General features: G+C 37.2%; 1 protein-coding gene across 5 annotated transcripts in view; it reads left to right on the top strand.

Moving 5' to 3' along the window:
• TMEM273 (transmembrane protein 273) overlaps window positions 1-12,765 on the top strand; it is a 185,667-nt gene that overhangs the window by 157,928 nt on the left and 14,974 nt on the right. For all 5 annotated transcript variants that reach the window (XM_056800885.1, XM_056800891.1, XM_056800887.1 and 2 more), the window contains 3 exons: window positions 6,550-6,603; window positions 7,668-7,778; window positions 9,673-9,703. In XM_056800885.1, the coding sequence (XP_056656863.1) occupies window positions 6,550-6,603; window positions 7,668-7,778; window positions 9,673-9,703 (196 nt within the window). The remainder of the gene's footprint in view (window positions 1-6,549; window positions 6,604-7,667; window positions 7,779-9,672; window positions 9,704-12,765) is intronic.

Here is a 12,765-nt window from a genome sequence, read left to right as displayed (position 1 = left end):
GCCTTGTTAATCCCACAGCACCCACAGTGATATATTAGAACAGAGGTACTTATTGTTTCCTCTTAGCTCTTCTCTTTGGAGCTATGACGGATGAAGGAGGAAGACAGGAGAGAACCTGTATTTTTAGGGGTCAGGTAGGAGAAAGAAGAACTTTACATTAGAGGCCAAGAATTATTTCTAAAATCTGGTTTGGCCACGTGGATTAACATGATGGAATCTCCAACTTCTAGAAGCAACTAGAAATTCATGGGAAAACTCAAAACTCAATGGAGACTCCAGGTATATCAAGCTCCACCTCTGCCATGTCAAACATGGTATATTCTCTCTACCACTAGATAAGTGAGAGAGAAATTGAAATTTGGTTTGGTTTCTACACAGATTCTAAAGAAGTATCATTGGATGTACATATCTGGGCTGATTCTGACCCAGATGGGCTATTTTGATTAAGACCTTTTCCAAGAGATTTAATTTGGATCCAGATTCTTTCTACCTGAAGGCTTCTGAGAGATAGATCAGGATATATTATTTGCTTTTAATATGCATTTTGAATTTTCTTTATATATTATATGTCCTCCAGGATAATATAGGTTTCTACAGAGCACAGTCTGTTTCATGTTTTGACTTTGTATCTTCAGTGACTACTGAAGTGTCAGTGTCAGTGTCAGTGGCTGACACATAGTAAGTGCTTAATAAATGTTTTCAGTGCTTACTACTAGTGTAACCTTGGCCAAATCACTGAACGATCTTTCTAAGCTTTGTTTATTTTCCTCATTTGTTACTTTTGGGAGTTGGACCAGAAAGCCTCTAATATACCTCCCAGCTATAGATCCACGGTCCTATGGATTATGGAGTTGGTGTACAGTGTTGGGGGTGAGAATAACACATTAATGTGATCCAGATCCCTATGAATGCTTATCCTACATAGTCTAGAATCATATAACCTTAAGGGTTGCAGAGTTAGTGGAGTGTAACATATATGATGATACCTTGGATAATCCCTTCTGATAGGTTAGCTCCTGGATACATGCTAAGCTATGTACCAATACACTTTCAAAGTATCTTGAACAATATGATAGAATTGCCTGCAAGTGGCTTAGATAAACAGGCTAGGAGGGAACATTAGAAAGGATGAGATTTCTAGTACTTTATCCACCTTGGTGACTAATGACTCTAGAAGTCTTCCATATAACTGGAAGCCATTGACTAAGTTGGCTTTTCCAGCCCTGTCATGGAAACTACTTCTCTCTTCCCAGACTTAGATTTCTAAATATATTTGATGAAGGTAGGATGACCAGGAGGTTGTTAATTAGTCACTGAAGTTGGCCCAATACTCCCCTGTTTTCAAGATCACAAAGTAGATTTTGGGATTCATTCTTTGCCTATCTTGGCGTGGCCACATTTTTAATATGATAAAATGTAATCTCTTGGAGGACAAGGACTCTTCATTTTAATATCTGTATTCCCCTAGAGTAGTGATGGTGAACCTTTTAGAGACCATGTGCCATGCCCCTCTGAGACAGGGTGCCATGCCCTACCCCGCCCCCCTTATCTCAGACAGGGGAGGGAAAAAGCACTCCCATCGGGCTGTTGGGCAAAGGGACAGGTGAAGTGAAAAAATGTCTGCAGGTGAGGCAGAGAGGGGGAAGGGAGCAGCTTTGATCACCCCCGTCCCTCTATCTTTCTAGTAACTAACTCTGTTGGGCAATGGTATGTGTGCCCACAAAGAGGGCTTTGTATGTACCTTTGGCACACATGCCATAGGTTCACCATAACATCTCTAAGGTATAGTATAGAATAGGTGCTTAAATGCTTTAAAAATTAAGTTGAAATTTAAGTAAAATGGAACCAAATGGTGACTTTCTAAAGAACTCAAAGGACAGAAGAGAACTTGGTAAATTTCTATTTGGTGTTTAAAACTCTTTATAAAACTATCACTTACTACTAGTTTTCTTACACACTATTTCCCTCTATATACTCTATGGTCTATTTGTGTTCATTTCACATGCTCCTTTTTATAGGATATCTTTCCCTGTCCCTTCTGCTTGCTTTGCCTTTTAAGTCTTCTATATCTTGCATAAAAATAAAGAGGCAGAATTTGAACTCATATCTTCTTCACTTAAAGTCCAGCATTCTTTGCAGTATGCCATCTTGGTTTTTCTAAAGGGCTATAATAGATTGAAGCAAATTATTATTCCTATATTTACATGTAACCTCTGGATTCCTTTACTTAAAAGGAGAGGGAAGAATGTCAAGAAGAAATCTCTGAACATAGTCAACACAATATCCTATTGATTAGAAGCTTGAAATTTAAACTAGCTTTGCAGGCGGATGTGCTAAGAGTAAAAAAAAATCATTGTAAAGTGTTTGCTAGGGCCAGTCTGTGTGGTTATTACAGATGATAACAATATAAAGAGAAAAGCAGCCCTCAACAACGAGAGAACACAGTGAAAACCAGACAGACTTTGGATGGAAGAATTTTTTCATTATTAATTAGATCCTGCAGAGTCCTCCAGCCTTTCACTTAGGAAGTGGAAATGCATTTCTTATTTCAAAAACTCTACAGGGTTGGCCAGCCATGTTGGAGCCAGGGAGTTACATGGTATAGACACCTGTTTATTTGCTGGGTGATTTTCTTTTAAAATTGTTTATAGATACTGGCAAGTTCAACCAAGGTTGGAAAGGGAACAAATGCCCCATTAAAAGACAGCTAAAATAGAATACATAAATGTGAGGGGTCTCAGAAACAGCAAAAAACCCACTTCTTTGACCTTCCTCTTTCAGCTTCTTACTGCAGCTTGGAAGCTACTGAAGCTCTCAAGTCAATTAAGGATATTGGAACAAATGCTGCATTTGGAATAAGAGGGTCTGAATTCAAATTCTGGCTCTGATATTTATTAACTGTATGACCTTGGGTAAATTAACCACATACTCTGGGTCTCAGTTCCCCACTTATGAGATAAGATCTTAAAATATCATAGATTTCAGGGAGTCCATGAACATGAATGAGAAAAAATGGCATGTTTTCTTTCACTAACCTCTAATTGAAATTTGTTCTTTCTTTCAAATATGAATGTAGGCAGCAAACCACAGAAATATGAGCAGGGTTGGTGGCTCTTTCACAGTAGAAATCACAACTATTTTCAGATCATGTTTCCATTGCTGCACAAATCTCAAAAGCTTATTTATGATCATTGTTACTCACCATCTTCTTTTCCATTGTCTGTATGTCAATATAATTGATATTCTTGGTAATCCTGTGTATTTTATTCTATGCATTTAAAGATATTCTGATAAACCATCTGTTTTCTCCTTCCCTCCCTCCCATAAGATTTTTTAAATCACTATTCTATTGAAATCCCTCACTCAGAACAACCCAATGACCTTCTAATCAGTCAATGGTTGTTTTTGTTTGAATTTCATGTCTTGTCCTTTTTGTAGATATTAAATCTGTGGGATGCTCCTTCTATCCCTCTTTTGACTTCAGCTCCACAAGACACTTTTGGCTCTCCTCCTACCTTTTTAAGTATGTCTGTCTTCTCTGTTCCCTTCCCTTGCTCATCCCAATTCCATTGCAACACAATGCCTGTTTTCTTTACCCATGTATAAAATGAACTCAACAGATATTGAATGGGAAGAAGAAAGAGGGAATGGATGTGAGTATTACTATCACTATTTTACAGAAGAGGAGTCAGGGTCACAAAAGCTTGCAAGCCTTGGGGCTTGGAGGCATGTTCAAATCTTACCCCAACATGAGTGTTCTGCAGCATCTATAGGGACTTTAACTCATGCCTGTTTGGGGGACAGCATGTTGTATGTTCTGCTGACCAATTTGTTAGTGCCTATACATCCTGCTGCTACTTTGCAGTGCCAGGGGAAATAAGTGCCTTGGGTTATATAGCACAGAAGGGACTCCCACACAACTAATGAATCCAAGCAGAATGACCCTGGGCTGTAAGGATAGTGCTGGTATATACATAATTGATTGTTACCCAGAGTCTCATTATAACTCCAGGGGTCAGATTTTCTGAACCCAGGTTTTTAAAAAGAGGGTTATGAGGACTGCTGCATTTGGGGATTTCCCTCCCAGAGGAGGAGAAAAGATGTCTTAATGGATGGTGTTACTGGGTTAATGGTGGAATTACCAGAATAAACAATATCTCTAAGCACAATTGAATAAGTAGCAATGGAAATATTTACCCTCAACATTCTGCATGAAAACATAGCAACTGCCACTCTGTATCAGATCCTTGGTCTATCTAATGTCCCTTCCCCTTTCTCTTCCTCAGTTTCCTCAACTGTCACATAAGAAGTTTCAAATTAATGGCCTTCGTGGCCTCTTCTTGGTTGAAATCAATGAATAAAAGATCCCAGTCAGTGATTCTCAAACTTTTTAGTCTCAGTTTCCCAAAGAGCTTTTCTTTTTTTATCATATCTATTGACATTTGCCCCATTTGAAATATAAACATGTTTGTATTATTTAAAAAAAAGACTTTTGACTTCAGAGACTCCCTGAAAGGATCCCAGGTACCCTCAGCAGTTTCTGAACTACACTTTGAGAAATATTGAGCTGAATCATGGAAGGCTGTGATTCAACTTCTGTAGTCCAGCAATCAATTGAACTAGTATCCCCAGTGCCAAGTGTAGTAACTGGCACAGAGAAGGTACTTAAGAAGTACTTGTTGATTAATTGAAATAATTACAGTACTTAATGGGGCACCTACTATGTGCTAGATATGTGGAAGATATAGAAGAAGGAAATGTTACTGCTGTTTCTGCTCTCCAGGTCTTTACAATCTAGCTAGAGAAGCAACATGTGGAATAACCATGGCATAGAAATACATTGCTTCTACATTCCTGCATTCACACAGAACAGTCTCAGTGCCTGAAACATTCTCTACTCTTCTCCACCTCTTTGAATTTTTTTCTTCTCTTAAGTTCATCTCAGGAGGCATTGCCACTATCCAGAATCCCTCCCTTCTTACACCTAATCGTGCTTTCTCCCTCTTCAATTTTCCTGGTTAGCATACTTAACTGTGTATTCTGTATCCCTCTACTAGAATATCTGTTCCTTGAAGTCAGGGACTATGTTTTTCCATTTCCTTTTTATACCTCCAGCACCAAACCCAATGCTTTTCTTATAGTAGATATTTAATAAATGTTCCTTGCATCATTTGTTCAATGGTATGCAGTAGCATGTGATAATGAATTTTATATTAAAGGATGCTACTGCCTTTTATCGGGAGACACCATATCATAGGTTGTAGAGCTAGAAGGAACCTCAGAAATCAAATTAGTCCACTCTTCCATCTTACAAGGATAGAAGGTGGAACTAAGGACAGTGGAATGCTTGTGGGAAGCCATACCCTAATTTGGAGAGCACAGGAATGAAGTCTGAGCTTTAGGAAGGCTGACAGGCAACATGCTTCATCACGGATCTTCTAGAATCATGATTGGCCACTTCTCACACTTCTAATGTTTTTCAAAGTTAAAATCTACAATGTTGTAGCAATTGCATCAGTTGTTCTCCCTGTCCTGCTCACATTTACACAAATCTTCCCAGGTTTCTCTCAAATTTTCCATTTCATAAATTCTAATGGCAGCATAGTGTTCCATTATATTCATAGACCAAAATCTATTCTGCCATTCCCTAATAGGGGACATCCCTCTAAAACTTCCAGGCCTTTTCTTAAAACAGATATGCACTTTTGTATGGAAGGATCATTTTCCTCTTTCTTTGACCTATTTAGCTTGGTAATGGTATTATTGAGTCTAAAAGTATAATAATTTCCTGACTTTGGGGAACACAAGTTAACTTTGCCAACCTGATGGGTTGGAGACAGAACATCATAGATATCTTAGTTTTCATTTCTTTAACCATTAGTTATCTTTTAACATTGGATCTTATCAAGTTCCATTTTGTGTTTAGAGCCAGCTATTGTCTTTTGTTTCTCCATTATAGTGGTGACCAAGATAGATTGTGATTCCAGACCCCACTCTACTCTTTGTCACTTACTTTTGGAATATTGTGGGTATCTGAATAGAAAAAGAAATAATAGAAACTTTTTGCCCATTGAATGAATGGTTATAATAAAGAAATTATGCAAGTCAAGAGCCCATTCCCTGAGGATATGTTTACAAAATGTCAAAAAAAAAACAATTGCAAGGAAAGAAAATTCATTTAAGCAATAAATTTCTTGGGCAAGTCAGGATGTCTGACAAGCATTTTGACTGAATTTTCAAATGAATTGACCCTCTGGGCTTATTTTTATGTTGTAAGGACACAACTTCAATTGGAATTGGCTCTATAATTGGATGATCTCCACTGTTCAAGTAGTGAAACTTATTTATAACATTAATGTTGAGAATGGAGAATCATGGGGAATAGGAAACAAGCCTAGTATCCATAAAATAAGTTCGCCATATTGTATCAGACTTTTATCATAAGTATGGGTAGGACTGGGCTTAGGGACAGTTTGGATTGGACCTGTCCAAAACAGTATTTTAATAAGTCATAAGGCAATTAGATTCAATTATTATCTTCTTTTGCAGATTTTGGTGGAGTTCAGGTGTTGGCAACAGGAAAATCAGCACTTGTTGAAATAGGTAGGTCACTGCTCCAGGTGTTTTTTGTTATCAGTGGGCAATGGGGATGGGAAAAATTAAAGCAAATGCTAAAAAGATAGTGCAAAAAACACAGCAAATTGGTTTGGGATTTATTTTCCCCAAACAAGTACAGATTGTGAAATGAACTTAAGGATGTAATCTATGACCTGAAATGTATGGAGAAAAAGTTTAGGAATGATACATCTCAGAAATTCCAGGCATTGCTTTCTTCTGGAGAAGGAAATGGCAAGCCACTCCAGTATTTTTGCCAAGAAAACCCCAAATGGGGTCACACTTGAAAAAAACAACAAAGGTTTGAAGCAAAAAGAGGGAAAGCTGTTAATTAGGAGTCATCAGTGTCTCTTCCCTCACCCTATCTTCTCTAGCTTTTGTTTTTGTATCTCCAATTACTCAGTACAATTCTTTGCAGGATTTAGATACTTAATGAATATTTATCTAATTGAATCTGTGCCTTCATTTACCATATTTTCCATGTCCACATTGATTGATTGACTCCTTTGCTTTTAGAATCTTGCTTAAATGTCACTTCCTTCTTGTCTTCACTTGTCACATATATATATGAATATATATTTACTTATATATGACACTTCACAGTCTGAAAGTGATTTTTAATAGAACTTTATAAATCTCTCCTTTGAACATGTTTTCTAATACATAACTATATTAAGAATATATAAATTATATTTTTATAATTTCATATATTTTGACAATATATGTATTATATATGTGAGTGGGTATGTATGTTTGTGTGTGGGTACATAATTGCTGTTAACGGAATGTGAATTTCATGAGAGCTGGATTTGACATTCCCCAGCACCAAATGGAGTGTCTGGCATATATTGGGCACTTATTAATACTCATTGATTAGTAGATTGATTGAAAAATGGGTAGGGACATTGGGGCCAGACAATGGAGGGTCCTGACAATGTCAGACTAAGGAATTTGGTCTTTAACTTGTTGCTCATTAGAACCACTGAAGGATTTTGGAGAAGGGCTAATTTGTTACAGCAATCCCAAGAAATCTTTTTATTTTCTATTTTCAGATATCAAATATGCCCTCATTGGGACTTTTTTGGGAGTCATTATCTCTGCTTGTTTTCTAGCACTAAAGATTTGTATGATCAGAAGACATATGTTTGATAATAACTCTTCAGGTAAGAAAAAAGACCAGCTTTTGGTTTCACTCCAGGAAGGGTTTCTCTGTTGCATCTCCACAGTGGTTCTTTGCTCTATAACCATACCTTTGTAAAAAAAGAATGTGGGGACCATTAGATTTTAGGGGAAATATTTCCTCTAAGATTTCTTTTTAAAAGGGGCTTTCTCTATTTCAAAAGCATTTTGACTTTGTGTCCTCATTGGGGAGAAAATATTTTCCTTCAAAGAACTGAATTATGAATGAAAATCAGAGAATTTCTTTTTTTAAAATTAAAATTTTTGTTTTCATTAAAATACCCAGTTAACTTCCTCTCTCCCTCCCCTCCCCCTTTGTAGGAGGCATCATTTGACAAAAAGACATACATATATATATATATATATATATATATATATATATATATATATAAAGCTATGTCTTATTTCTATTTATCATTTCTTTCTCTGGAGGAAGACATACACACAAGTCATTGTTCAAACAATATTTTTACTGCTGTATATAATGTTCTTTTAGAGATCAAATGTGTACCTGAAGCATGGCATTGCTCTATAATATCCATGTCAAGGGCTCATTTAGTTTCTTCTTAAATAGCTCTAATGGTGGAGAATTCACTCCTGCATAAAGCAGTTTACATTGTTTTCAGACAGTTATAATTATTCACTCATTTTTCCTTATTTTGAAAAGAAATCTGTCTTCCTATAAGTTTCCCCATTGGTTTTAGTTCTATTTACGGAGGACAAACAGATTAAAGTTAATGATAATAAAATTAATGTTGACAGTCTTTCAAATTCTGGATGATAGATATCTTCTCCCTCTTCCCAAATCTTTTTTTTTTTGGCTAAACATCCTCAAACTATTCCAAATACTCCCATAGGAGGTGTTTAAAAAGTCTCCACCATCATCCTCATCATCCATTCACTCCCAACAAGTAGCATCTTTTTCTCTTGCCTTTTACACAGGCTACAGCAACTTCTGAACCTATGAGGCTCCTTGATTGCTCACATAACTTTGATGAGTTGAGTAACAACTCAATTTCTTCCTATGAGATGTAGGACCACCAGGCCTTACTCTCTGACCTACAGTTCTTTCTCCACCCCTAAAATTGTATCTACTGATGAACCTAAGGACTACTAGATCTTACCATCTGCTCTGCCACTGACATAATAAAATAATTATGTATCATTTAAAAACGGATGAAAGAGAGAATTATCAATCAGGTCTCTGGAAAACAAGGCTATTCCATGTATGAAACAAAGAGGATTGTGTCTGGTACCTGAGTAGCCCTAGAATACTCTGCTACTTTGCTGTCTCCCCTTGATTCATTTGCATATTTAAATTCATGTGGAACATAATTTGTCATAGTTGCAAAAGGAATTAGCTATTGATTTTGCATCCACATAAATAGGGGGAGAACAAAACAGCCTCTTCAACACATACATGACAGATTAGGTACTTCAAATGAAATAAGGGAGGAAAGGAATGGAGGGGAAAATGGAGAGAGAGCAAAGGGTATGGCTCTGTCTTTTTAAGATTCCAAAATCTCATCCCTGTCTATCAGACTATGGAATTTTGGTCCTGAAATTCATCACTACAGGCACCACCAAATACAACACTCAGGAGATAAGTTATCTGATCCCTTAAAGCAAGAATTCAGTCTTCCTTTGCCACTTCCTCTGCCTCCACACTTCCTCCCTCTTCCTTCCCACTCCAACAACCTTTTTCAGAATAGTTAAATCCCCAAATTCTTCAAATCTATATTGAGTCCCCATAACTCTCCACTTCCATAGTAGTGAACACTGGCCACATGAGACACTGGTGTCTCTGCAGCCTGAGAATGAATTGTAATACAGATTGCAGATGCTGCTTGTCTAATGCCTTATAAATTCTCTCTTTAGATACATCCACCCGGAGAAAGAGCAACACAAGGTAAAAGTTCCTTCCAGTTTGTGACATATAATGTGTTTTCCTCATCCTTGTGTTGGAGGTCAAAGGAATCCTAGATTAAATTCTACCAGGGGTAAGGAGATTGTCCTCTGGATGGGAAATAAACTGATGTAACAAGAGCAGGATGAGTGTATAAATTGTAGAACATTTTTGAAAAGGAATTCTGTGATGTCATTAAGACTGGCAGATATAAAAGACAGAGAAATCTGAACATAATTTTATGAATGTTTGTATCTATCATGAAGGACATTGCCTGGGACATAGGCACTTAATAAACTCTTGAATGAATAAATGAATGGAAATAATCCAAAATTTAAAAAGCAGGACTAAAAGGAGAAGGCACATATGAACAACCACCTTGTAAAAGGAAAAATTAAAGCAGAAATGGACAAAGGATCTTTCTGACAACTTAGAGGGGGTAACTGAAAAATTATAATGACATGTACATATTAAAATGAATTCTTTTCTAAAAAATTCATACCTTCCATATTAGAATTAATATTGTATATTGTTCCAAGGCAGAAAAGATGTAAAGGCTAGATAACGGAGGTCAAGTGATTTGCTCAGGCTCACTCAGCTAGGATATGTTTGAGACTAGATTTGTACCAAGGTCTTCCTGCCTCCAGGCTAAGCTCTCTATCCCCTGAGCTACCTAGTTGTCTCTAATTTATTTAAGTGTGAATAGTTTCAGAGCAACAATAATTAAAAAAAAGATGAGATTTGATGGAGTGATAGCAGGGAACCTCAGTGCATGTGTCTTATTTGAGGAATTAGGAGTCCCCCTAGACATTGTTAAGCATCCTGATCTGATTTTACAGAGCATATCAATGTCTATTGGAACTCTTAATTCCTCAAATCAGTCAGGATCTCAGTTCAAATCCTGATTCTTATGCTTAATAGCCCATGTCACCTTGGATAAGTCACAGTGTCCCTGATCTTTCATTTCCTTATTACATAAGGAGGTTGGACTAGATGGCCTCTATCCCTTTCTACTCTAGATCTATGATAGAGTACCATAAATGTTAAATATATTAAAAGCAGAGAAAGAATTTTCTATGTTATCTCATTTGATCCTGTGAAGTAGATGATTTTGTTTTGCCCATTTTACACATTAGGAAACTAAGGCCAGCAGAGATTAAGTGACTTACTTACTCAGAGTCACATAGCTATTTTCTGAGGCAGGATTCAAATTTACATCTTCCTTATTTAAAATCCATCACTTTATCCATTAAGCCACTTAGCCGCCTACATTATCAAGTGCTTCCATTAATGCTCTATTCAATGTCTCATCATGGTGTGATGGGGTTTCCTGGGTTATCCAAGGTCTTGTTACTGAGATAGAAGCTCTGGCATGCCCTAACATACTGGAAAGGTTTTAAGATTGGTCCAGTAACCAATCTAGAACTAGCCATCTGAGGAGCAGCCCAACTTGGTTTGAACAGTCTCATCCCTGCATTGGCTGCAAGAGGGATGAGTTTTTCAGGTCTTACAAGTCTCAAAATTCACCTGCCAAGTCATAAAAAATCTATCCTTTGTCTTGGGACTTGGAGGGCCCATGCTGGTAGAAATAACATACTTGAGTCACTGAATATATATTTCTCAGGCTTTTTCCACTAGATCATTTCAGTCTCTCTGAATAGAATTAACTACTCTCCCTTGAGCAGACAGGAGAACAGAAGAGGCAACTTGCTTAATCTAAGACAGGTAGAGCAACCAAGATCCACCCAGCTACTTAGCCTGTTTTATAAGCCTCTGATTCTACCCAGAACAATAAAGGTTTTTGTTTGTTTGTTTGTTTTATCATAAGTGGTATAATCAGGGCTGCACAGGACACACCACTGGAAAGGAAGAGTTTATAGCTTTCAGCCAATTTAATCCGCCTCATTATCATCTTATTTGTGAACACACCTCTATTTCTTTTGGAACGTATAGTGGATCAGGTACTAGATTGGAAATCAAGAAGACCTAGGTTCAAGTCCTTCCTCAGATACTTACTGTGCAACCCTAGACAAATTGCTTGAACCTCCATTTTCCTAAACTGTAAAATGAAGGGATTGAACTTGATGGTCTTTAAAGTCCTTTCTAAGAGGCAGCTAAGTGGCTTGCTGGTTAGAGTGCTGGCCCTGGAGTCAGGAAAATGTGAGTTCAAGTCTAATCTCAGACATTTCCTAACTGTTTGACTTTGGGTAATTTACTGAACTTTGGATTGTCTGACAAAAGAATCGGTTGGGGAAAGAAATGGCAAACCACTCTAATATCTTTGCCAAGAAAATCCCATAAATGGTTATAGTCATTGCGGTCATAAAGAGTTGGACATGATCGAATGACTGAACAAGGTTCTTTCCAGTTCTAAATCTACTATCTTCTGCTCATTCCCAAGCTCAAATCTCCAGAAATAGAATAAATTCAGTAAATGTTTACTGAACAAAATCTGACAGTTTTTATTTAGCTAAACTTGGAGAAAGGAATTTCTGGAGAAAATGCATGTCTTGGGTTGAGTTTGGACTTGGTGATTTTCTTTCCGACTCTAAGTCCTGAAAGTCTAGTATTCTATGAATCACCCCCTCATTGTTTGGATCTATAATTTGGACCTGGGGATGGGCAGGAAGCCCCTTTTACAGTATTTCATGGAATTTTCATAGATATTGAAAATTAATAATTTCCCCTTCATTTAGCAGTATAAATGTGATAGATATTCCTAGTACCACATTCTCTTTTTTATCTCACCTAATTTCCTCCTGGAATATTATGGCATTATTGCAGGAAGCAAAACTTCCCTAGACATGAAGAACCAATATTCGTGGCCATATTCCTGTCTGACTGAACAAAATCTCCATGACTCCCTAGTGGGAAGCCCAGGAAAATATCTTTCTGCACTGCAGGTGGCACCTGCTGCCTTGCAATGTCGCCCAGTGTCTTCTATTGGTTCTATGAAGATTCTTGGGAATTCTTTCATTGGTTTCTCATCCTGAGCTAATTTTTGGTGGTAAGGATCTGGGGTGCCTTTTATCAGATAAGTAGAATTATAACTAGCAATTTTAGCA

The sequence above is a fragment of the Monodelphis domestica genome, chromosome 1 (genome assembly GCF_027887165.1).
Source record: "Monodelphis domestica isolate mMonDom1 chromosome 1, mMonDom1.pri, whole genome shotgun sequence".
In the NCBI taxonomy this organism is placed as follows: domain Eukaryota; kingdom Metazoa; phylum Chordata; class Mammalia; order Didelphimorphia; family Didelphidae; genus Monodelphis; species Monodelphis domestica.
Note: the sequence above shows the minus strand (reverse complement) of the source record. Positions and strands in the feature narration are given on the sequence as shown.